Source organism: Miscanthus floridulus, chromosome 4 (assembly GCF_019320115.1).
Source record: "Miscanthus floridulus cultivar M001 chromosome 4, ASM1932011v1, whole genome shotgun sequence".
Classification (NCBI taxonomy): Eukaryota; Viridiplantae; Streptophyta; class Magnoliopsida; order Poales; family Poaceae; genus Miscanthus; species Miscanthus floridulus.
Window position 1 is genome coordinate 120,516,762 of NC_089583.1, and position 26,962 is coordinate 120,543,723.

Below are 26,962 nucleotides of genomic sequence, written 5' to 3' on the forward strand. Positions count from 1 at the left end.
TACAGGAAAGCAATGCAAGTATTAAATAGGCTTGAAATGCTCACTTATTTTTCTTGGAAGCCTCGTCGTCCGATGGAAGAAAGCCAGTGAACTGAGCCACCAGCTCCCTCCAGTGATCGTTGTCAACTATCCCTGTAACTGGAAGTCCCCCAACCGAAGGCCAAAGATAGCCTTCACGTCCTACATGGTCAAGGTCATCTCACCGCAAGGTAGGTGGAATGTGTGGGTCTGAGGCGTCCACCTGTTATAAGAATAGAACGACTGTTAGTTGCCTCAAATTTGTTATGAGAATATTTATGTACAAAGAAGGCACTCACACATGTCTACAGCTACAGTAAGTAGTGCTGGGTCAAGGGACGGAAGACCGTAGTTGACAACACAGACAAGCTCGAGGAAGCCGGCACGCCATATATATGACGCGTAATGCTTGTCCCACTAGTGCGCCCTGGTGTGCGTGCGGGGCCTCAAAATAGGCAAGGCCACCTATGCATCGGTGTCACTCAAGATGTGTGCTCGGTGCTGGTCGTCGTACTCCACCTCAAGAATGGGATACAATGGGTGCTGCGTGGGAGGGGCTATCCTGTTACAAATTGATAAACAAAGGGTTAGAGTATTCAAATTAACAATATTCAAATTAACATTATGTAGCATTGCAAAATTTGAACTACTTGTTATGCAATACGAACACAATATGAAAGCACATGTATATATTCAAAGTAACATTAACAGACATATTAAACAACTTCACTAGAAAAATAAGCATTTGATGAAACTTCATCAAGTCATCCAAATCGCCGTATCACGCACTACTAAGTACCGACAATCAATCCCTAAACCCAAAATCCTAACTAACAGTAACCTAAACCCTAACTACCTAACCAAAACTACCTAACCTAAACCCAAAATCAATCCCAAAACCCTAACTACCTAACCAAACCTTAACTATCCTAAATCACTAACAAATTCTAAATCACTATCCTAACAAATTCTAAATCACTATCCTAAATCACAAACAAATCCTAACAAATTCACTAACCTAACTATCCTAAATCACTAACCCTAACTAAAATAACAATCATAATAACATGAAATTGAGAGAGCCTACCTTGATATGAGCGGGCGGGCCGGCGGTCGTGACGTGCCGGCGTTCGTGGCATGGCTAGAGTGGGTAGGCGGCTGGCAGGGCTTTGCGCGGCGTGCGTGCAGGCGGGCGGGCAGGCGCGGTGGTCGGCGTGCAGGCGCTGTGGGAGCGGTGGCGGCAGTGCTTCGGGTAGGGGCGGCAGGCATAGGCAGGGCGGGCGGCTCAGGGGCAGGGGCGGCTCGCGGGCAATATTTATCTGATCCTACCACGCCATGCTCCATGGCGCGTCAGTGCCGCGCCAAGATCGGTGGCGAGGCAGACCCTACCATGTCACCGGTCAGCGGCCCCAGTCTTCACCATGTCACCCTCCTGCCGTGTCACCATGCATGGTGCGACACAGGCATTTCGCCGTGCCATGACAATAGGCGCGGCCAAAAGTGTTAGTTAAAAAAACAGTGTTAGATTTAAAATTATTTTACAAAAAGTGTTAAAATTAAAAAAATCTCCATAGTTCCGTCCCCAGTTCCCTCGAGGAAAAAAACTTCCTTCCTCAATGGATTCTGTCGCTGTAGGCTTTTTGGAATTCAACCATTATGGAAAGTGGGCTTCAGTGATTTGCCATCCCGCAACGGGGCTTTGCCATCTTGCCATTACGAAACACGATCCATCCACCAGAATGCCATCCAAGAGCTTTGGGACCCTTTTCTTCCTCTTCTACCCCTGTCCGTTTCCTCTTTCTTTCTCCGGTGCTCACACAGACGGAACGGAGGGGCGCAGAAATGGATCTACTACTGCTGCTTCGCCGAGCACCGAGCGAGGCACCCCCATGGCGAGCACCCCCACATCCATGGCAAGCCCCCCCCACCATAGAGAGCACCCACCCCCACCCATGGTGAGTGGCCTAGTGCCCCCGCGCCCCCACCCACGGCGAGCGGCCCCACGGTGAGCCCACCCATGGTGATTTGCTAGGTTAACAAAGAGCAATCAAAATCCCGATGGACTGCAGATGGAGTGACCTCTTTCGGTATGATTCCTCTTTCTTGTAGTGTTTATATTCCTCTAACTCAGTTTGGGAAGCCAATACAGTGACCTTGCCAAAAAATTTCCCAATTTCTCCAGGCTTGATGCGGAGCCTAAGGTTAGTGTAGATGCAGTAGAACAAATTGGAGATGTTGGTAGCAATGATAAGCCTGTAGAACAGAAAACATGTGATGTCCTTGGTAGTTCACATGCTATAGAATGTTATGGAGGTGTTGATTGGGACAGACTATAGATTGTTGATACAGTTGATGAAGAGGGTGAGGGTGTGCTAGATATAATTGATGAGGATTAGTTGTTCTGTCTTTTAGGTTTGAGAACTTATGATGATCAGCATGATAGGCCTAGTGAGACTGAGGCTCAGGCTGCTGCTGAGAGGGACAGCCCAGCTAGAAATAGAACTGCTGACATTGACATTAACACAACTGGTGTTGTAATTCCTGTTGATGATCATGTACTAGGGGAAAGACTCTATGCTTATGATCCTAACAATCCTTGTATGGATATTGGCACCGTGTATCCAAACATGAAGGAGTTTAGACTGGCTATGAAACAATTTGCAATAAATGAGGAGTTTGAACTGCACTTAGTCAAAACAGATAAGAAGAGATACATTGTTGATTGCAATGCAGATGATTGCCCTTGGCATATTAATGGGCGAACACAACCTGATGGAATAACCGTCAAGGTGTATAACTTTTGCTTACTTTATGTCACCATTTTTTTGGTTGTAAATATCTAATATTTTGGCTATTGGCTTGTTGCAGGTTACAGCTTTGATTGCTCTACATACCTATACTTCTAGCACAAGGAGGAGGACCATCACTCCATCAAGTGCCTAGGTGGCATCAAAGGCCATTCATCACCTCAGGAAGGATTTCACCATAGGCACCAAAAACATGCAGAAACTGCTACAAGATGAGCATAAGTGTCAGATTCACTATGACACTGTATGGAAGGGAAGACAAATTGCCTTGGAGGAGTTGTTTGGCAGCTGGCAACAGAACTTTGAAATGTTGTTCAATTGAAGGGCAGAGGTACTACAACGATCACCTAGAAGTGTCATTGAAATTGACATAAAGCAGGTAGATGGGAAATTCTACTTCCACAGATTTTTTTGTGCATTAAGTCCTTGCATTGAGGGTTTTTTGGAGGGTTGTAGGACTTATGTTAGCGTAGACTCAACAGCACTTAATGGTAGATGGAATGGGCATATGGCTGCAGCTACTGCTATAGATGGTCACAATTGGATGTATCCACTTGCTTTTGGGTTCATAGATCGTGAGACAATAGATAACTGGACATGGTTTATAAGTCAGCTACATAAGGCCATAGGACACCTACCAGTACTTGCTATTTGCACTGATGCATGCAAAGGGTTAGAAAAAGTAGTAAAAGATGTGTTCCCTCAAGCTGAACATAGAGAATGTTTTAGGCATCTAATGTAGAATTTTATTAAAAAGATTTGGGGGAGATATTTTTTCAAAGATGTATCCTACAGCAAGAACATATAGACCTCAAGTATTTAGATATTTCTTGAACCAAATTGTGATAGCTAGCCCTGATGTATTGGAATGGCTTCAAAACTATCACAAATTGTTATGGATGAGAAGTGCCTTCAACCCTGAAATAAAGTGTGACTATATTACCAACAACCTTGCAGAGAGTTTCAATAATTGGATCAAAGATTGGAAAGACCTACCTGTAGCTGAGCTTGCTGACAAGATTAGAGAGATGATAATGACACTATGGAACAAGAGACGTGCAATTTTAGAGAAGCTTCATGGTAGGATCCTACCTGCAGTACTACAATAATTGAAAGCAAGGACTAGGGGTTTAGGAAACCTAACAGTTGTGAAGGCAGGTGCTTTTGCTGTAGAGATACATGACACAACCAGCACACATAACATGCATGTTGTCAAGTCACATTTGCATGAATGTACCTGTGTTCAGTGGCAACACACTAGAAAACCTTGTTAGCATGCCTTGGTCCTCATAACAGCACAACAAAGTTCTGAAATTAAGATGGAAGACTTTGTTCATGATTATTACTCAGTGGAAAGGTTCAAGAATGCTTATAAGAGACCGATAGAGCCACTTCTAGATAAGATCCAGTGGCCTAAAGTTGTGCTTGACTTTGCAGTTAACGCCCCATTAGCTAAAAGACCTGCTGGAAAGCCTAGAAAACTGCAAATCAAAGGATGTCTGAAGGGGGGAAGTGGTGGCATGAGCAAAAAAGATGCAAAGGATGCTGCCAATCAGGCCGATAAGGATGCAGAAATTGAAGCTGCTAAGGGAAAGAGGCAACTAATTGCAGGGAAAAGGAAGTGCAAGCGGTGCGGTGAACTGGGTCATGTAGAAACTAGCTACAAGTGCAAGCTTAATGGGACAAAGAAAATGTAGCATCTTTTATTCTTTATTTTATTGATTGATTGCACCATGTTGTTTTATTGATTGATTACAGGCAACTAATATTTTTTTCTCCCTGTAGGAAAAGAAAGCCTAGGAAAAATACTACTAAATATGGGCCAAATGCTAAAGTCCCAACAAAAAGGGCAAAGAAGCAAGATAAGGAGCCTGAAAACCCTATTGTGCAAGCTGAGAATGCAGCTGTGCAAGCTGAGAATGCAAATGTGCAAGCCTTGAATGTAACTGCTATAGTCCCATTTGTTGCAGAAGATTCAATTGTAGTAACCAGCCCCACCAAACCGAATAATGAAACAATCTTGCAAGACAGCCCAATTAGGCTGACAAGAAGGTAAAGACAGCCATCTATACTTCTTGAAAGTTGCAATGTTCAGTTACTTAATTTTCTTCCTTTTTTCAGCCGCTTGGCATTCTTGATGGGAGAAGGCATAGATGGCCAACCTACTGATGAGTTGCCCAGCACTACTCAAGGAACACCGAGAAAGAAGAGAATGACACCAAAGAAGTTGGTCCCAAGGAAAATGAAAAAAATCTAAGAACCTGTCATTTTCGTAACCTGTGTTTGATGAACCTGTGTCCTGTATGAGTTTGTATGTTGTTACTGAAACTTGTGTGTTTCTAAAACTTGATGAACCAGCCTTGTGTGTTTCTGAAACTTGAATGTATGTTGTTACTACTACTGCACTGGAATAGATGAAAAATCTGTGCTTTATGTTGGTGGAAAATCTGAAACTTGATGAATGACAGAGAAATGCATCTTTAGCTGTTTTCATATCTTATTCTAGACTTTATGATGGTGGAATTGTGGCACTTTTGAACTGTTTGTGGTTTCCTGCACCTATCAGCTCTCGTTTTAGGGAGTTGCAACTAGTGCAGATTGGTGGCAACTGGTGCAGATTGGTGGCACTTCTCATCTTTATCTGTTCTTCTAACCTGTAGAAGGAATCACTGATTCACAGAGATGGAAAATAATTTGCAAGCTGTCTATCGGCATTATCAAAGGACTGGACCACCTTCACACAGCATCACAGAAACCAATCATTCACGATAATGTCAAAACAAATAACATTATGCTTGACGCTGATTTTCAGCAAAGGATATCAGACTTCGACAGAGAACAGAGAATCTCATTTATTTACCAAATACACTTCGATAGAGAACAGAGCTCGAATCTTTCTGACTCAAACTAAAATTACAGGGTCTAAAGCATATATTTGGTACTTGCTAAAGAATACAACATTTCATACCTCAAGTGATACATTCTGTTCATCTGACAGTTTACTACTACTGCAAACTTGATACATTGGCACACAAAATTGCTAATGTATACAAGTACACAAGATTCACCCACTCTTGACAATTGCATACAAATTGCTAACTAACACAAGTCCACAAACAAGAATCAAATATTTCAGCAGCATTACTGTCTTCCTAAGCTATTTAAGTTGTTCTTCTTGGCTTGATTCTCCACAGTTCGCCTTGTTTTCGATAATTAGGACTTGCTGCGGCAACTCAGTAGACTCAAAAACAGATTGATAGTATGAAGGCATCAATTTATTGTCAACCAAGTATTGCTCATACCCCTCTTCCCACTCCCAAAATGGACAACCAACACCTTCTCTCTGTCGCCAAATAAACGGAAACCAATCAAATCGACCCAGTCATCAAATCACACAAAATACATCACACAAAATTTACAGCTAACTATTCTCACCGTTCAAGTTAGACAAATGTAGAACCGACGGCCGTAGTTCTTGTCCATCTTCGCTGTCAAGACCTTGAGAAACTGGCACTTACAATACTCATAATGAACAAGAGGGACTTCATTGTTTGAAATCCTTCGGCTTTGAGGTACTGAGTACCTGCTGTTCTCCATGGCCGACCTTGGAGGCATCGTTGCCGTACTGTACTCCATGGCCCGCATGGGGGAGGGCGGCGGGGAGGCGCTGGGTGCTGGGGGCATGGGGACGTTGAGTGGGCTCACTGTGGGGGGCCGCTCGCCGTGGGTGAGGGTGGGTGCTCGCTGTGGTGGTGGGGGGGCTTGCCGTGGATGGGGGGTGCTCACCATGGGGGTGCCTTGCTCGGTGCTCGGCGAAGCAGCAGCAGCCGATCCGTTTCTATGGCCCTCCATTCTGTCTGTGCGAGCACCAGAGAAAGAAAGAGGAAACAGACAGGGGCAAAAGAGGCAAAAAAGGGTCCCAAAGCTCTCAAATGGCATTCTGGCGGATGGGTCGTGTTTTGTAATGGCAAGGTGACGAAGCCCCGTTACAGAATGGCAAATCACTGAAGCACACTTTCTGGTCGAATTCCAAAAAGCCCAGCCATATCGGGGTGCTGGTGTCCATACTGTTTCCCGACATCATCAAGGGGATGTTATGTGCTCGCTGCGGCGTCCTCCCCTTTGATCTGCGCAGGATCTAAGGTCGATGATCAACGCTCCAGCACCATTGTCCCCACTAGGTACAGGCTCGTGATTGATCATGTTGGGAGTATGCCCTAGAGATAATCATAGAGATGATTATATTGCTTTGTATCCATGATATATTATGAGTTCATTGAATTTCCATTAAAGACAACCTATATCGATTAGCAATTATGTGAATTGTTTGTGAAACTCTTTTACTTGTATGATTATTCTAATGTTGTCCCTGATCAGAGTTCGTGTGAGGACACACATGAATAATGGATCAGCACATTATTAGTTGATGACTATGTTTCACAAGTCATAGACATGGAGATGTCAAACTAATAATGTGGGCACATGTATGACATGGGCTGGACTGACCCAACGTGAGATGTTGTTATTATCTCTATTCACGTCATGTATGTTATGTCCTTAGACCTGAGATTGTTGTATGTATTCAAGATGTGAAACGACTTACTCAGGGACTATCAAACGTTACTCCATAACAGGGTAGTTATAAAGGTGGTTTTCGGGTTTGTCGGGAAACATGCTATGAGACATAGACAATCAAGATGGAATTTACCCCTCTCTATATATGAGAGAGATATCACTGGATCACTCTAATGATTAGATCAAGAAATGCATGGCCGTGCTTGGGTTAAGTGTTAACCTATGAGTTGGACCAAATATCGTGAGGCAAGGGAATAACAAGTATGTGGTTTTGTGGTGGTTCGTCTGGTATGATCTTTGCGTACACATAGGAGTTGACATGCCTTGCTAGAGGCCGCTGTCAACTAATGGCCGAGTAGGAGTACTCGGGCCATATCTATGTATGCGTGAACCCATAGGGTCGCACGCTTAAGGGGCTGGAAGCCTAATTCGGATTGGATCCGAGTTAGATAAGGCTTAGGGTTACTAATGGGCCTCCAACTCGTGAGCTCATTAGAGACGCCTATAAATAAGTGGGGTGGGCAACAGGGCTAGGTATCCCACGCCTTTTTGGCAGCCGCCGCCGCCCATCCTACGCCTGCGCCTGCTGCTCCTCGCGGACCTAGCAGTCCGGAGGCGCGACGCTTCCTCCCTGTACGTGTGGATACCTCGGAGGTGCTGCATCTGGAGCACAAGGATGAACCGCACGAAGGGGACGGACGGACGGACGACCTTGCAACTGCACGGCACTGCTACGACGCGTTCGACTACATCGAGTCGCTTCCGCTGTACCTGCGCGTCTAGTGGTAATTACGTGATCTATAACTAGCAGTAGATCCTGATTTATGAGGTCGAAAATTTTGTTTTTCGGCTAGCGTAGCATCCTCGTAGCCCTACAGTGTCCTCCCTTTGAGTGTCCTCCCCTTTGATTTTGGCCACCATCGGAGTACGAGCCTTTCGATGCTAATCCATCCCTGTTAGGGAGGGAGATGAGAAGAGACGTGACCCATCGTATGCCCGTGATGCAGCAACCCACCTGCTGTGATGAACCTCTCGAGAAGGCATGAGCTCCAACTTGTCATGTTGGTCAGTTCCATTCCATCAATGCAGGTCTGTCTCTTAGCATCTGTCAATACTTCAAGGTCCTCTGGCTCAACCAATCTAACGTCACCAAGTTTGTCTTCCTAGCTTTACGATTAGTTAGTATACGGTCTTCCCCATTTCTTTAGATAATGGGTCAGATTTGTTGCAACCTCTGATGATTGACCTCAATAGGTGTGTTAACTGTTGATCTTCTTCTCCATTTGCTTCTATGCTGTTGGTGTGTTTGATGAAATGTCAATGTCATATGCCATGTTTTTTCTCTCGAACAAGCAGGAGAAGTGCATATCTTTGTATTAAGAAGGAAAAAGGGGCAAGAGCCCTTACAACACACACCCATTTCAGTTAAGTATGAGTTGTACCTCGAAGACAGGTTTTCTTAATGGAAGTGTAGTGCTGAATTCCTTTGTTGTTGTTCTTCTCTTCTCCAAAATTTGAGAGCTGCTACCTGCTGTTGTCGTGGCCTGGGCTCACCCCAAATACCTCGCTGATGCCTGTACAGGCCCCTTGAGTCCAACAAGATGGATGTCGCCATCCAGGTGGTGTAAACACGCAAAATTGGTGTTCTAAAAAACTAAAACTGCGCCCATATACTTTGTGCCCTATTTTCTTGAGATTTATTTACTAGCCACATGTTCTATTATTTTTGGCTTTTGGCTACTCCCTCTATTTATCCAAAGTTAGGTGTCTGTGTGTTGTGGATACGGTTTAGCAGCCTCCTCACCGTGTCGACGACACATGTTAAGTTTTAGGTGCAGACCTCACCATATTGATTAATCGAAATTGAATCAAAATGAAGACAATATCTTCTCAACGGCTCAGCCCAACTATGTAGTATCTGGTATGCTAATCCTGCCATGTTAACTGTGTTGAACCAGTTCATTATTGGGTTTCGATTTATCAAGTATGGGGGCATGTGTGCTAACTGATATCAGTTGTGGACTACTGATCTTTGAGTTCTCCTTTAGTCCTTTATTTCTAGAAAGAAATTCACAGGCCACGAAACTTTAGCAATGAAAAACCAAAAAATCAATTAGATTGTGGTCTAAGCCTGACCTCCAGAGAGGCCAAACTTCTATTTGCCAATCCTCTCCTTCAAATTTATTAAAGGTCTAATCTGTTGCTACTAAACATATGTTATAGTACCTGTGATTAATCAAAAATCTCTTGGTGAATATTCATAATATTGTTTAGTTCTCACAGAAAAAATCTATTAAGCATGTACTTCCTCCAGCCTAGGCCAATGGGTTCATGTGGCCTCCAATGTAAACCCAATTACTACGGGGTGGATATTCTCAGTATAACAGCACTACACTGAATCCATCCATCATTCAGTCCACCTCTGAGCAATCAGTTATCACGCCTGTCAAAGCACAAGAAATGAATATCTGTAGCGTTTCCTTTTAGCACAGCCATGCTTTAATGAGACTACACGCTACACCTTAGGTATGGTGCTGTTGTTGTACCTGTGGCATTCGGAAAAATGCAAAGTGATGTTTTAATTTGTTGGCCCTACTATCTACCTGTTGATTGTGATGTTCCCACATTGCTGATTCAGAGACCGAGAAAAATAAACGTGGTACAGAGGAAGTGCACAGTGAAGACACTGATATGATGCCTTGAGGTAATACACTTTAGCATTCCTGCTGTCCAGTTTTCACATAACTGAACCATTCCATATTCCAGATACTCTCCAGTGTCTACCCTGTGAAAGGTTAATTTTGGCCTACGTCCGCTTGCTGTTACTCCTTTATGGTCTTCTTGGTTTTGCATCACCTATGTTGACATGTTTTCTCTTATCCAATCTATCTTTGTGCGGGATATATGTTCGTCCTTTTCAGTAGACTCATTCTCACTTTTACACCAGGTCTACACACAAAAAAAACGTCTTACATGATATATTTTTTCTGACCCTTCCTCTTCGGCTTAACCTTCTTATTATCTTATAAGACAGAATAGGCAAATTCTCAGGCGCTGCCAATGTTAGGCCCCGTTTGGCAGGGCTTCTCTACCGGCTTCAGGAGCTGTTTGGAGCCGTTTTCTACCAAACGGGGTAAAGTAAAATAACTTCACTTGTGAAGCCCCTAAAAACATGCTCTCACAGTAATTTGGGGTGGGATGAAGCCAAAAAAGTGGCTTCTCCCGGCTCCTCCTCCAAGCCCATAAAAACATACTCTCACAGGGAAGCCATTTTGCCAAACGGTTTACCAAAACCGCTTCAGCTCCACCGGTGGAACTGTTCGTGGAGCTGAAGCCAAAAAAATAGCTTCACTAGTGAAGTGAAGCCCTGCCAAACGGGGCCTGAAATAGCTTCACTGGTGAAGCCCCCTAAAAACATGCTCTCACAGTGATTTAGGGTGGGATGGAGCAAAAAAAAATGGCTTCTCCCGGCTCCTCCTCCAGGCCCCTAAAAACATGCTCTCACAGGGAAGCCATTTTGTCAAATGGTTTATCAAAACCGCTTCAGCTCCACTGGTGGAGCTGTTCGTGGAGCTGAAGCAAAAAAAAATGGCTTCACTAGTGAAGTGAAGCTCTGCCAAACGGGGACTTAGCTTTTCTCCACTCTAGAGTATCATCTTATCTTATTTAATTGTCTACTAATTTACTCTAGGCATGGCAATTTGCGCAGTGATCCTATGTCCACGCCAAAAAAAGACTGCACCAGGTTTGCCCAATCTCATGCTTCATCTCAACATGACCACGTAGACAGATAGGTCCTTTCATTAGTCACTACCGGACAGAGCATCTTTGTCGAGGGCCTGAGGATTTGCCGAGAAAAAATGCTCGAGTACTCGGGCAAAGACTCTTTGCCGAGGGCAGAGATAAGCACACGGCAACAATAATTCTTTGCCGAGGGCCGGCCCTCGGCAACACCGCATGACACGACGTCCATTCTCTGCCGTCAATCTTTGCTGAGGGCATCACCGTTAGGCCCTCGGCAAAGACTTTTTAACCATTTTTGAATTTTTTTTTAAAAAATTCTTTGCCGAGTACCCCTGGCCCAGCACTCGGCAAAGACAGTCTTTGCCGAGTGCCAAGCTGGCACTCGACAAATTTTCAATTTTTTTTTGTTTTTTTGACTCCAAATTTTTTGTTGGGCCCGCCTATATTGTTTACAACTTCATGTTCAAATTTGGTGCTTTTTCTAGTTTTTTTTTGTTATATTTGGTTGATTAATTTGATTATATTGAATTTTTATATATAATTCAAATTTGAACTGCAAGTGCATGGAATATTGTAATCTAGTGCTTCAAAAAATATTATTCATGGTATTTGGTGTATGTTGAGTCTCTATCCACGAACTCGCATCAAATTTCGCGCATCTTCTTCATGTAACATGACGAGCCACTTGCCGGAAAAGTGTTTTAAAATTATATAAAGTCCATACGAAGTCCGAAAATCACGAAACTTGTCGAGGTGTCATGTTATCGCATGTGTAGGTTGTGGTAAAAAATTGAGAATGTTTCGAGCAAGTTGCGACGTCAAATGCATAAAACCCAGACATCTCCACATGTGATCAATGTGAGACAAAAACACGGTTCCAGATAAAAAAAATAGATCAAGTCAGGTTTAAGGACACACGAACGGACTCTAGTAGCTTTAATGCTGTCAGAATTCAGAAGGTGATACGACATCAATGGCATGCGTGCGCATACCCTATCTGCCACCGCTCGCTCCTGCTTTATGATCCGCGCTGGTCAAACCTCCCCCCACGTCCTCCTTTCCCAATTCCTTTTTCCCAGCAGCCCCTGTGCACTTCCCATTCCCAAGCTCTCCCTCATTCTATTCCCAACTCCTGAAACAGCATTCCCAGCTTTTCCCTCCGCTTTGAGCTATTTGGTGAGAGACCATTATGGGAAGTGGGCTTCGACAGAATACCATTCCGTAACGGGGCTTCGTCAGGATGCCATTATCAAGTGCGACACAATCCAAGAGAATTTAGAGCCTTTTATTCCCCTTCTACCCCTCCCTTCTCTCTTTTATTCCCCTTCAATAGCGACCACGCAAGCGGGGAAGACGGTCGCTGTCACAGACGTAGAGAAAGAAGCCGTGGGGCGCAGCCGTCGAGATAGGCGCGGCCGCGGCCACCCGGCACGGAGAAGGAGTTGCCGGGCGCGGCCACCGAGCAGGGACACACGGCGACGGCCATCAGAGATTTGGCGTTGAGGGCGAAGGAGTCTTTTCTTCAACGAGGGCTTCTTCCTCACCGATGCGGCTGCCACGCTCTCGCATGCGCTCGCTGCTGTGGTTGCTGCCGCGTGGTTGCCATCGCATGCGCCCGCGCTGTCCGCTGCCACGCGCTCGCCAATGTGCTGCTAAGCTCAACGCTGGCGCGCCGCGCCACCACGCGCCTGTCTGCGAGCACCCCTGCCACACCGCGCACCCACCCTCCGCCGCGCCATGCACGCCTTGCCTGAGCGGTCGCATCTAGCGCAGAGAAGAAAGAGTGTGGGGACGAGACTCACGGGATGGAGAAAGGAAAGGATAAGGAGAGAGAGAAGACGGTGGTTTAGGAGAAATTTAACCATGGATTGAATGAGTTGGTTTCGTTCTTTAAAAAAAAGAATGAGTTGGGTTGAATGTGGAACCTCCTGAGTAGTTTTAGGGTTAGGACTAACTAAAAAAAACTCTACAAATATTTTTTTAAAAAACCAGAAATATCTACTTTCATCAATATTTGCGTCTGTTTCCCCGCTATGTAGATATGCATATGTTGCATACCCAGTTTCCCAATCAATCACATAGACATAGAAACGATCGATCTAACGCACGTCGTCCGAGAGTACACGGCGAGGAGAGCACGGATGAGCTCAATCAGCACATGTGCTGCCTGGACTTCATGCGCGCGGTTGCGGGGGATTGGCCGGGCGTGGAAAGGCGGATCGAGCGGGCGGCCATGGGGTACCTCAGCGACGGAGGAGAAGAGCCCGAGAGCTCGATCCGTTCGTGGCTCCCGTTCCGTCTGTCCCAATCACGACCATAAAAGGAAAAGAGAGAAGGGAGGGGTAAAAGGGGAATAAAAGGCTCCAAATTCCCTCGGATGGCATCCTAGCGGTTGTGTCGCACTTGATAATGGCATCCTGACGAAGCCCCGTTGCGGGATGGCATTCTATCGAAGCCCACTTTCCATAATGGTCTCTCACCAAATAGCCCCTCTGCTGTAGTACTATTTTTTTTTCTTTTTTCTATTCCATTCTCTTCCTCCTCCCGTTCCTTTCTTTTGGGATTCCGCCGCCGCCGTCGATCTCTTGCTTTCTTTCCAAATTCGTCATTTCTTATTAGTTTAACCAGATTTCTATCTATCAACTATTCCTTTTACTGTTCTTCAAATCAAGTTTCAAGTTTTTCTCCCCTTTCTCCTTTTAGTGTTCTTCAAATCAAGTTTCAAGTTTTTCTTCCCTTTCTCCCCTTATTAGTTTAACCAGATTTCTCTCTATCAACGATTCCTTTCAAGTTTGCCGCCGATTCCCTTTACAGCTTACCTCCATCATAATCGGATCCATCTGTTTTGTAGCAGAAATCATCATTTTCTGCAATGACAGATAGCCCAGTCGTCTTTGTACAGATTAATTACTTCTGTCCCCGTAATCTTTCTCCCAGTCGTCTCTAGCCTTTTTTTTTATTTGTTTTAGCTATTGATCTATATTTTTTTTTTATTCTCATAGTTCTGATTTTCCTTTTCTAAATTCTGCTAGATCCCCTTTGCGCTAACTCCCTCTTAAACCAGCTCACCCTAATTTTTCTTTAAATTTATTACCCCCTCTTACATATTGGTACATCACTCAGTTATCTGGCAACTTTTATTAATGGTACAACAAATCATCAATGATATCTGTTATTCAGAATGTACGCTTATAATCTCACTTAATCTTTTTTTTGCAGAGCTGTATTTTGAAACAGTCTGTCGCGGGGTGGAATCGCGGCAAGCATTGTTGTTCGAGTCGGTGTCAGAGTATGGGTCTCCGGTGGCTCGGGTGGACTCAAGACCACAAGAATCACAGAGAGGACGCAACGGTTTATCCTGGTTCTGTCCAATCGGTATCCTACGTCCAGCAATTGATGATCCTTATACTCAAAAGCACCCAAAATTCAGGGGTTACAACAGGTTGTAGAGAGATTTGGTAGGGGGTTAACTCGGTGCTAATCCTAAGGTTGCCTCGCCGCCGGTGGTGCCTTCCCCTCATCGGAGAGGAGGAAGCCGACGGGATACGGTGGAGGAGCTCTCGGTGTCTGTCAGGTTTGGCAGGGTTTCTTCTCCAGAGGATGCGCGCGAGCATACCCGATGGGTATAGCCCCCGAGCCCCCGGGCGATCCTGGAAGGGTCGGTCGAGGGGTCTTCTTCGTTCGGGAGCCACTGGACCTGAGGCTTAACATACTCATATGTTAGGATTTCGTCACAGTCCCTTATGCTTATATAGAATTATATTCATTCCTCACATGTAGTCTGCAATTCTCATTGTACCTTTTTTTATATCTTTTTTTATACATTCTATTTGTTATCAAAATATTTTCCTCAGTTACTCAACACTCACCTATTTAGTTATACAGTTTATAAGGCCCCACAACTTATAAGTATGTAAATTTTACAGTTCTAGTTTCTTCCTCCCATTTCTAATTTCTATCTTCCAATGTAGATTCATAATGAATTATGGTGTGTATCTATGCGGTCTTCTAATGTTTATTTTCCAATGTACCTATACTTATCTAAATTATTTTACTGTTCATTCCTACTACGATCACACTGCTTTCATTAAAAAATCATAGCTATCTGAACAGCTGAACCGCCCTAAACTTTTACTAACATGTGTTTTCTTTTTTATGTGATTCTTAATTATCTCTAATCCTCGTCATGTCCAGAAGAAAATGCATATGGTCAAAAAAAATTATAATTTAGTTTTTTCTTACCTTGCTCATTAACTCCCAATCTAACCCCTTTCAAATTATGATCACTACATTTTTCTGCAGATTTTCAACCAGTGCACATGAGCTGATGTCAATTGTTGTCAAGGAAATTCAGATATCTCGTGTACGCAGATCGGAATTTCACCATTTTAATTGAAGTTTCAGTGCAGTTTATATTTTGATTTTCTTTGATTACTCAAGCCACCCCATGTAACTGATTTCTCTTTGTGGTAGCTATTTCATATTCACATATACTATTATTTTCAACTGCATATATTGTATTTCAGTTTCCTCCACCCTGGTGAAGACCAACTCTTCATCTATACTTACAAAATTTCAGTATGATTTTTTTTTCTGCAGCCTACTAGCATCCTGTACAAGCATCAAATGTCAATGTAGCATTGCGTTTGCAATATTCCTCTTAGATCATGTCAATGTACATATCAGATCCAGTTCTGAAATCTTGCCTTAGTTAGGATTCTTGTGATGAAGTTCCCATCGAAGTACCTAGCATAACACATTGTGTATATACCAGTGTTGCAGCTGCATTCCAAAAAGCCCCATTGTTATGCTCAGCACAGCACAAGACTTGGGATGTTGCCATGGCTGTATTTCTTGCAGTTGATCACATTTTAGAACTGCAGTATTTTCTATAATTACTCTTCCTCCTGTTCTACTTTTTTAACCATCATGGTTTTGTGTAAAAAGTTTGGATTCCTTTTACATGCACCTATGATGAACTAAATGTTGCGTACTAGTTCATGGTGTTAGTTTTTATGTGTGAAAAGTATGGACCAACACTCCAGGAAGCAAAATTCAGGTATATCACGACAAACCGATGATAATTAATTCGTGAAAACACGTTACAGAAGCAATTCAAAGGTTATAGATGTGAGCCTCAATTTACAAGCTCACTTGGTACAACAATTTTTACAATATTTTTGTTGGTGGCTAGAGCTGCTAAAGAAAACAGTCTGCACACCAGACCAAACTACAGAATCTCCAGCATGTTTATATATCATAGTATCCTTCAACTTTTGTGGTATTTGGCCATCGTTTCCTTCCAGCGTCCAGGCTACAGTGTCGACCTTGGTCCAGCAAGCACATACTTCAATAGAGGAACTTGGTTGGGTGTGAGTGCGAGGCTGGGTGACCTGTGTACGAGGGACTAACAAATTGTGCTGGCATGGCTATAAACAATTATAGATAAAAGGTAGAAAGTAGCTCTAAGGCAACATGTTCAAGCACTCCCCTCTGGCTAACTTGTCATAATGCAGTCTTTACAATGTTCCTTGTTTGCTCACCACAAATTGTACTAACCTTGTCTAGAACGAAGATCTAAATCTAAATCTAAATCTAAATCATATCCTGCAATATAATAAAGAGGATAGTGGTAGAATATAAGGATAAAATTTTGAATATGGATTAGTGGACAAAAAAATTAAAGAAACAAACAGTTGCTGAACCGACAAAAAAAAGACTAGCAGAACAGAGAACCTCTAGAAGAAAAAGATTAGTCGATATGAATTAGAAAAAATAACAGAAAAACAATTTCCACAAAAAGGTTTGGTAACAATGTTTTTCAAAAGAAGATTTGATAAGAAAAAGGGGAAAGAAAATCTCAGAATCCGGATTAGATTTGCATGGTAGGAAAAAAGCAAACACCATGAAGTGCCTTAGAAATATACTGCTATCACCTAGGCGTGATATGGATATTTTAGAGAGAGAAGCTGTCTCAGAATGCAAATTTCTTTTGGAAAGACAGTAGTAGTTAAATACAGAAGAAGAAATACCTAACTTGTGTATAGCTGAATTGAATGACCCCAGAACAACGCAATGAGTTACTGCTAACTTCGAATGAAACGTTCATGGTTACGGAACAAATAAAAGCAATGAGTTAGTCAAAAATAAAAATACACCTACCTTACACAAGGGCATGTACAAGAACCAAATATTATAGTGAAAAACTGAAGAAATTTATTCGTGTTTCTTGGAGTTACTTCTCATATAAGAAACACCAAAATCAGAGATTCTGCAGGAAGAGAGCTGTAGCTCTATCAAATTCGTGAGATCTGCACAAGGAAAATGCTATTTGTTAGCCTTGGAGATCATTGTAAGTTACAATATACTGATATGCACTTTACAACAATCAGTTAAGGAGAGGTGCTACCTGATAAATACTTTCATATCTGAATCTGTGATGCAATTACAGTATCTAAACTTCAGTTTTTCCACTTTTTTCAAGCCTGTATCAGAAAGTTTTGTCATTGCACAGTGGAATTTAAATTTGAAGCATTAATGTAATGGAGAATGGATGAATTCACATCAGAAAGTTTTTTAAAGCCTAGACTATAAGGTCTTCACATCAGAATATTTTTTTAATTTTAACACTTTTTGAAAACTAATTTTAAATCTGACACTATCAAATTTTTATTTCCAAATCTAACACTTTTGGCCGCGCCTATTGCCATAGCGCGGCCAAATGCCTGTGCCGCGCCATGCATGGTGGCGCGGCAGGAGGATGACATGGCGAAGACCGGGGGCGCTGACCGGTGACGTGGCAAGGTCTGCCGCGTCACCGATCTTGGCGCGGCGGTGACGCGCCATAGAGCGTGGCGCGGCAAGACCCGGGCGGGCAAGTGAGTGGACTGCCCTGCCAGGCCACCAGCGCCACCTGCTGTGCTGTGCGTAGCTTGGCTGCTTGAGCCCTGTCACGTCAAGGATAAAAATCAATCATGATGTGGCAGCCTATCCTGCGGCCGCGTACGGACTGCGGACTGCGGCGTGCGGCTGCTGCGTGCGGTCAAATCCCACGCATTTAAAGCCCCTACGAGCACGCGTCGGCACACATCTCTCTTTCCTCGTCCGCCGTTCCCCAGCTCGCCGCGCCCCATCCCCGGCGCCTGTCTCCGAGACGAGGCCTGCAGGAAAGGAGGCACCTTAACGCAATGAAATCGACAGCAGCAGCAGGCGCCTCGAAGTCGATAATGAAATTTATCTAAGCCCCTTGACTACTGCATCTACTGCATGATTTGACAACAGAGCTAGGTGTACACGATGCTACTGCTCAACAGCTGCTGAAAATGAAATGACCGATGCTGCAAAGGTGAAGGTGAAGTGAAGGGAGACTACTGTAGTGTGGTGTGTAGGAGCAGGCGTTGCCAATCAGACAGAGCAGCTACTACTACGGGGTGTTTGGTTCTGGTTCTTTAGTGGCTCGTAAAATTCATGTCATATCGAATATTTAGATATTAATAAAGAGCATTAAATATAGATTAATTACAAAATCAATTATATAGATGGAGGCTAATTTGCGAGACGATTTTTTTTAAGTCTGATTAATCTATCATTTTCATATATATATTGTAGCACCATGTGTCACATCGTGGCCTAATTAGGCTTAAAAGATTCATCTCGTAAATTAATCGTAAATTGTGTAATTAGTTTCATAATTAATTTATATCTAATACTTTATGCATGTGTCTAAATATTCGATGTGACATAAATTTTATGAGCGCATGTAGAAAACCAAACAGGGCCTAACTACAGGCAGTGAGTGATGAAACAATGCTACTGCACATACATATACAGTACTATGCGAACCAATAATCGATCTGTTTACTCCGATGAGCCACACTCACACCACGAGGGCAGGCATCAGTGTGGAAACACCACTTGTGCCATTGCATGGGGTACCTGAATTCAAGTTTGCCGTACAGGACGTGGTGCTCTGCGCCGAACGATAATTCACAGCGTGCGCCGCTCCGTCACGTCACGTCGCGCTCAGCCTCGCGGCGCGGCTGAAAGCCAGCCCGTCACTGACTCACAGTGCGAGGACAACTTACGCTGCGAACCCAGCCACGCGTCCTGAGGGAGGGGGCGCATGCAGCAGCCGAACGCCGCAGTCTGCAGTCCGCACGCGGCCGCAGGCACACCATGATTGATTTTTTATCCTTGACGTGACAGGGCTCAAGCAGCCAAGCTACGCACAGCACAGCAGGTGACGCTAGTGGCCTGGCAGGGCAATCCACTCACTTGCCCGCCCGGGTCTTGCCGTGCCACGCTCTGTGGCGCGTCACCGCCGCACCAAGATCGGTGATGCGGCAGACCTTGCTACATCACCGGTCAGCGCCCCCGGTCTTCGCCACGTCATCCTCCTGTCGCGCCACTATGCATGACGCGACACAGGCATTTGGCCGCGCCATGGCAATGGCACGGCCAAAAGTGTTAGATTTGGAAATAAAAAATTGATGGTGTTAGATTTAAAATTAATTTTTAAAAAGTGTTGAAATTAAAAAAAAAAAATCTCACATCACAAGGCTAAAAATCAATGTATCAGCGCATAGCAAAAAATACTATACCGCAGGTAAAATTGACAATTCCGAAGTACTAAATAGATTATTACAAAGGAACAATTAGAAGTGTACCTGCTAAATGCTAACTAAAGATGCATATTCGGTATTGCGAAAGTGGAGGAGTATTGTGTTTTCAAAACGAAAGTAATAGCTTACCGGTGCTGTGATTAAAAGTATATGCAGTAGCTCCAAGGTCACTGAAAACAGATTGAGGACATCCGGAGACCTGTAAAAAGAAATATAAAACAAAATACGTTAGAGATTCAAAGTTGGCGTATATATGTTTCAAAATATGTAAAAATAAGAATTGAAGGATAATAAAGTTAAGGAGATACATGGTTCAGTAACAAAGGGGAAAATAAAAAATTACAAACTGAACGAGTCATTACAGTAGTATATGGACAGGTAGACTACAGAGCTTTTATATACTTTTGAGTCTAAAATACATAAGTAAAGTACAACAAATATAATGACAAAGAATAATGACTATACTGTAAAAAGGTGATATTAGTATTGCATAGTAAGTGAAACAAAACAATTGAACTATAGACCAGTACAACGAGATTATATCAAAGCTATGTTCAAACCATATGCTATATAGCTAAAAAAAAATGACGTACCTAGTGCAGAGAGCTCCTGCTCTGCAATGCGAGGAGACCGCGACTCAAATCCGGGACCTTCCGGTCACCGGTGGTAAGACTCTACCGCTTGCACCAGGCTCTATATGCTATATAGCTAGATAATTTAAAAATGAAGAGTGAAGTTAATAGACTTAAAGAACTACACATAAAGACTTCTGCTAAGTTCAAATCGGCATTGCTCAGATTTATATAGCAAACATATTTCAAGAATGGACGTGTGCTCAGTATAACTATTTTCATTAACAAGGCATCAACACTATCGTATCAGCACAAAATAACTATACAAAATGCACGCGGAAAAGGGTCAATATCCATGTTACCACGAGATCTAAAGGAACAAGGTTAAAGGGGTGTGTGGGAGGAGACAGATCAGTTTGGGGCTGTTCGGCAGGATTGAAAAATAAACCAAAAATATTGTTCCGGCTGATTGTTGTGAGGGAAAAATACTGTTCTGTCTGAAATCACGGCCGAACAGCCCCTTTGTCAAGGCAAGGAAATGTATATTATGCATTTTCGCTATGAGGGTGCTTCTGGATTTCAAGCTGCAACCGATCAATCTGAATATTGATGCAGAGATTGTGGAAAGGTGATAAAAAACAATGCCTTCACAAACCTAATTGAATACATCCTGTCATATCCACCGCTTACAAATATGTACAATAAATTTAGTAGAAATTAATGAAAACAATATATGGCCTACTGCAGAGATATTTGGTATATCTGCAAATAGATGGTGCTCTGAGATGACATCAACAAAAATGAATAATATATCTTGAATAAAATCGATGCTGCCATGTAACAAAATATAAGACTTAAGAGAGGATATGTTGACTGAAAGTGTGATTGAACACTATATTATAAAAGGTGTGACATGATGTTTAAATAACAGACGGACAATTCTTTAAATAAGATTTTAGGACATCTACATAGGTCACAGCTACTGCAATAGAAATTAATGAAAACGGCAACAGAGCCATACTCAACAAAGTTCTGGTATCATTGATTACAAATTATGTAAAAAAACAAATCAGAATAAGAAACATTTAATACAGCTTAAAAGTTCAAAGAGATAAATTTTAATGCCACAAATATTATTGTTGTTTGTCTACTAAGATGGAAACAATTCCAGTTAAGAAGATACACGGTTGAATCGCAGCGGTAATAAATATTATTGTTGTTTGACTATTTATAAGTGATTAGACAAAGTGACGTGTGCTATACGGAGTATTGCTTACCGGAGTTCTGATAAAAAAAATTACAGTGCAGCCGGCAGCGGTATTTCTCTTGAAGACCTAGTGATAGTCAGGAAGGAAATAATAATGAATCTATGGCAAAAACAATCGTAAAAAAAAAGAGACAGGAAGAAATGAAATTTGCTACTAACCTGATGAGCGACGATGTTAGTTGTTGGCACCATGGCAATGGCGTTATTGATGATCGAGCTCACACGCAGGGGAATCTTCCCCCGATGGGAATTACACTGCTTCAAAGGCAGAGGAATCTTTTGACTCGAGGATGCAGCCCAGCCAGGGCCAACTACTGCAGTTTTTATCAATCTTTTGGAGTTTGGAATGAGAGGTGTTTCTGGATCGATTAGTATAGCTGGCTAGCTATTACTGCTAGTCCTAGCTAAGAGGTGTTTGGATCCCACCTTGGTGATAGATGGTTGAAGCATTGGTTTATAGAAAAAATATCTCTGTTTTTCTACTATTGCTTAACTAATATTTAGTTGTTGTAATTCTTATCAATTGGTGAGAGGACATTTTGGTTATTTTTTTAACCGGAAACCATGGAACATTGCTCCCCAGCCCATTTATTGAACAGGAACAAGTTACAAGAAAGTCAGCAGAGTGCTAACTAGAGGAATTACCTAATTACAGAGATTGCACAATGCAAAGATTACAAAGTGTTTAGCCAATACATGATCAGAGGGTGCAAGCGGGAAGGGAACGACACAGATGAATCGCCTTGTGGTGTCCACTGTATACCAAGCTTAAACCATCAGGTTACACTAGAAGAGTATTCAAAGAACAGGTGCAGTGAAGTTTCCTCAATATCATTGTTGCACATAACACAGTTATAACCCTCTTCTAATTGTTTTCCTTCTACGCAGAATATATCTTGTGTTTGAATCGAAATAGAAGCCAGGTGCTGGACTTAATTTTGATTTCCACATCCATAGAAAAGGGGATGGCGGATTGATGGCAGCAAATTGGACATTTTGATTAATTAACAACCAATTACCTTGGTTTGTCGAGCTAAATGAGACAGATATTAGTTGTGCGCTTTGCTAATACCTAGCTTATCTACTAACTGGGTTTATTAAGACCCACCAACTAATTTTATACTAGCAGCTAACTATTAGTTAGTTAGACAAAAAGACCCTAACGGATTATACAATTCGAAGAATGACAGAATGATGGAGTTTCAATTGAAGACTGTTTTAATTAGAGACCTCACCACACGGGTAGCCTTTTCCAACTCGTAACCAGTGTTTGGCCGGCCACACTAGTAAACTCACTCCATCATAAAAATATAATTCGAGGTTTGGAGCAAAATCGATCTTTCTTAAGTTTTGTTCAAACTTATAGAAAACAATATTAAAATTTATATGTCTAAATAGGTTTACTATAAAAATATATTACATAATAAATCTAATAATATTTATTTACTATCATAAATATTAATACTTTTCTTTTATAAATTTTGTTAAATCTGAACTTGTTTGACTCGTCGAGAAATGAGAATTGTATTCTTTTTTTAGTGACGGATGAAGTATATTCTACTACCCAATCCATCTCAATCAGCCTGTTCGTTTGACTGTCGCTTGTCGTAAACGATCGTAAATTTTCAGCCGGAACAGTATTTTCCTCTCACACAAACCAGCCAGCAATACTTCTTCACGAACCAGCAACGATACGAACCAGCCAACCGAACAGGTCTAATATTTGTGCATTTTCTTGGGTCCGTGCGCATGACATCAGCTATGTTGTCTTCTTCCCATGGGCATGAGCCATAAGGTATGGTCTGCCCTTATCAGTCAGGAATGTCCAGTATGACCATGTTTCTTGTCCTGAAATATTGAGATGCCTATGTGAAAATAATTACATTCCATGATAAAAAAAAGAAAATAATTACATTCCGCATCCAGAAAGTCTAAAACTTTCTCAACTTTAACTAGATAGGTTTACAGAAAATATGTGCAACATTTATATCTTTAAATAAGTTTATTATAAAAATTATATCAATGATCTACTAATTATGTATTATAAATATTAATATTTTATATATATAATTGATCAATGTTAAAAAATTAATTTTTTTAAAAGTAAGAAAGACTTCTATTTTGGAGGAGAGCGAGTATATATAAAAGTAGGGGCAGTCATAAGTGACACATGCGACTAGGCCGAATTGCCGAAAGGCCCAACGGAAAATTTACCAATTTTCTCATTAGGCTTTTGAGTGCGTTATATACAGCAAGAACAAGAAGCCCATGCCCCCATGCTGCCATGGCCCATGTGCAATCAATTTTGTTCTCGAATTGGAACTTAGAAAGACAGACGGTCCTGGCACTTGATGAAAGAAAAAGAGAAATGCTATCTAACACTCAAAAGGTTTTAGAGCAATCCAATACTCGATTTTTCCCTCCATTTCTCTTTCTCTTCTTCTCCAACTCTTTTCTTTCCTCCCTCTCTCTTTTTCTCCAACTCCAGCGCGCGTAGTTAAAAAAAAAAACTCCCACAAGTATAGAAGGGGCTAAGGAGAGACAGACCAGCCAGACAATGGGAACGACGGGAGGACGGCAGTTACGGTTTTGACAGTGTAGGAGACGGTCGGGATGGGGACGACCATGGCCATGATGGTGGCAGGGGAGGGAAATATGGCGGTGGGCGGGAGCGGCAGCGACACGTCGGAGGAGGAAGAAAATGCAGTAGAAGATAATCTTGAGTGTGGGAAGGGCTTAAAACACTCGGTGACGAGTAGACGGACTCAGCAAACGAAACAGAAAAGGCGCAACGCAACGGAATTCAGTTGGGCACGGCCACTCGCTGCTGTCCCTTGCCGCAGAGCCGTGCCATGCGCTGGACGAGCGCGTCGACCTGCGCGCCGTCCGCGTCGTTCCGCGCCACCACCTCCCGCAGCTCCGCGGAGCGGCGCCTGAGCGCGCGGCTCTCCTCCCCGCGCATGGCCCCGCGCACCTCGCGCGCCACGTCCTCGGCCCGGAACTCCCCGAACCGCTCCTGCGGCACGCGCACGGCGGCGCCCAGCTCCGCGGCCAGGTTGGCGCCCAGCGGCTGGTCGATGTGCAGCGGGAGCGCCACGATCGGCACGCCCGCCGCCAGGGACTCCAGCACGGAGCTCCAACCGCAGTGCGACAGGAACGCGCCGCAGGCCGGGTGCGCCAGGACGCGGCGCTGCGGCGCCCACCCTTCCACCACCAGCCCGCGCCCGGGCGCCGGGGCGAACCCGCGGGGCAGCGCGCGCGCCGCGTCGTCGCCGTCCTCGGGGCCCTTGGGGAACCGCACCACCCACAAGAACCGCTCGCCACTGAGCTCCAGGCCGCGCGCCATCCGCGCCAGCTGCTGCTCCGACATGAAGTACTCGCTGCCGACGGAGACGAGCACCACGGAGGCGGGGGGCTGGCCGTCGAGCCACCGCGTGACGCGGTCGGACTCGGACGACGTGCCGGCGCCGGCGCCGCCGGCGTCGGAGTCGTCCACGAGCAGCGGGCCGACGGGGACGATCTCCTTGCCGTCCAGGAGCTCGGAGAGGTAGCCCATGTAGGGTCGCTCGATGTCGGCGCACGTCTTGATGGCCACGAAGCACGAGGAGCGCGCGAGGCTGAGCAGCAGGCGGTCGCGCTCGGGGACCAGGGCGTCGGGGTGGTCGCGGACAGCGAACATGGACGTGTACTTGGCCTCCTCCTCGGCGCTGCCGAGCCCGACGCCCTGGAACGGGAACGCGCGGCCGGCGCGGGCGCTGCCGAGGCAGTGGACGAAGAAGGAGGTGGCGGCAGCGCTGCAGGTGCTGAGGTGCACCGCGGGCATGCCGCGGGCCGCGGCCTCGAGCGGCGCCCACGGGTAGAGGAAGTCGAAGAGGAGGAGGTCCGGGCGGAGCTCGTCGAGCAGCGCGCCGAAGCGCGGCGCGGCGAGGTCGCACGCGCGCTTGAGCGCCGGCATGAGGCGGGCCGGGAGGTGCTTGGTGGTGTGCAGCTTGGGCGGCAGGTCCGGCGCCGCCGGGAGGTGGAGCTCCACGAAGCGGATCCGTGAAGTCTGGTGCCGCGCGATCGCCGACAGGTTCACGAGCGTGGAGACGAGGTGCACGGTCACGTCGATGTTATCGCCGGCGGCACGGCGGTCCGCGGATGTGAGGCGCCTGGCCAGCTCGAGGTACGGGGTGATGTGGCCGTGCGCGAGCCATGGGAACATGACCACGCTCAGCTGCTCGCGCTCCGCCTGCACCATGGCGGTCGATGGATGGATGCAGCCGTGTGATCGGCGAGCTGGATGGCTATGGCGATTCGTGCGTTGGAGGTGCGGTGCGATGATCGGAAGCACGTGGAGCGTGGCTTATATGCAGGAACGGGGTCTGGGTGCGGGACGAAACGATGCGGGGAGGTGGCATGGCGGCTTCGCGACGTGGCCGGGTCGTCCCTGACCGGTGGCCACGTAGCTGGCGCGCGTGTCACGCTCTGCCATCACCTTCCAGAGGAGAGGAGCGCCTGCCCAGGAGGTAGGTGTCCCCGGTGTGCTTTCTTTTTCTGACGGTCCGCCGCCATGGCTCCAGGCTCCAGCATCCAGATGGCGCGCGATTTGCAGAGTCAGCCTTCTACAGCTACAGGGTGCAGACCTCCGGTTTCCAAATCCTCTAGAGAGCCGTGAGCTGCTTCGTCACAAAATCACGACCCATGACGATGGCAGCTACCCTGCACACAGAACGACAGAATTCATCCACCACTATTCGTCAATCACCATACGGTCACCGTCATGTGGAACAGCATATGATCGAAGAATTACTGAAGAACATGAGAGACCATCTTGAGCGAGTCCAAGTGCGCTTCGATTGGACGTTACGCGGAGCAAGCAACCCAAGTCCCCCAAGTTGAAGTTGCTGTTTCGCCGCCGGCACAAAAAGAGATCACCGGCCTGCGCGGTCCGGGATGGCTCGCGCTTGCGTCTTGGCACCGTGGCCCAGTGCCGGAAACGATCCAGACTGAGCCCGGCATTCTGCAACTGCTTGCACCCCACGAGCGAGATGGCACACGGCGACTCCGCTTGCCCGGCCGGACGCCGCCACGAGACGCCCGTCTGTCGGCTGGGCGGTGCGAGATCCACTAGACGGTCGGCGGTTGTTCGCCAAGCGGAAGAGGCAGCACTCGCAGAGTCGCAGCCGTAAGCCTAGTTGGACACTGCACTCCGGATTCGGATTGCCTTGCCTATGGATTCATCAATGTTACAAGACGAATCTCTTCCGATCACGACATGAACGAGACCTCGAGCTTGCTTTATTAGTTTGTTTATTTTACAACAAAAAAAGGTACTCCCGTGAAGCATTGTCCAAACCAGGAGTATAAAATACTCCT

General features: G+C 44.9%; 1 protein-coding gene, 1 long non-coding RNA gene and 1 pseudogene across 2 annotated transcripts; 1 reads left to right on the top strand and 2 right to left on the bottom strand.

Annotated features, from left to right (window-relative positions):
* Positions 1-2,618: 2,618 nt before the first annotated feature.
* LOC136549226 (uncharacterized) lies at positions 2,619-5,082 on the top strand (annotated as a pseudogene).
* An 11,208-nt stretch (positions 5,083-16,290) lies between these two features.
* Positions 16,291-21,678, bottom strand: LOC136552902 (uncharacterized). Its single transcript, XR_010782889.1, has 4 exons — positions 21,615-21,678; positions 19,895-19,964; positions 17,554-17,629; positions 16,291-17,455 (listed from the first exon to the last, which is right to left on the bottom strand). It is a non-coding gene; the product is annotated as an uncharacterized lncRNA (long non-coding RNA).
* A 2,619-nt stretch (positions 21,679-24,297) lies between these two features.
* LOC136550568 (UDP-glucosyltransferase 29-like) lies at positions 24,298-26,932 on the bottom strand. Its single transcript, XM_066542178.1, has one exon. It carries the CDS (start codon positions 25,842-25,844, stop codon positions 24,408-24,410), a length of 1,437 nt encoding a protein of 478 aa, XP_066398275.1. The 5' UTR covers positions 25,845-26,932; the 3' UTR covers positions 24,298-24,407.
* Between the last annotated feature and the right edge of the window lie 30 nt (positions 26,933-26,962).

What these genes read in the sequence shown, in the direction of transcription:
- LOC136550568 (XM_066542178.1), bottom strand. Translation starts at nt 25,844, where the DNA reads ATGGTGCAGGCGGAGCGCGAGCAGCTGAGCGTGGTCATGTTCCCATGG.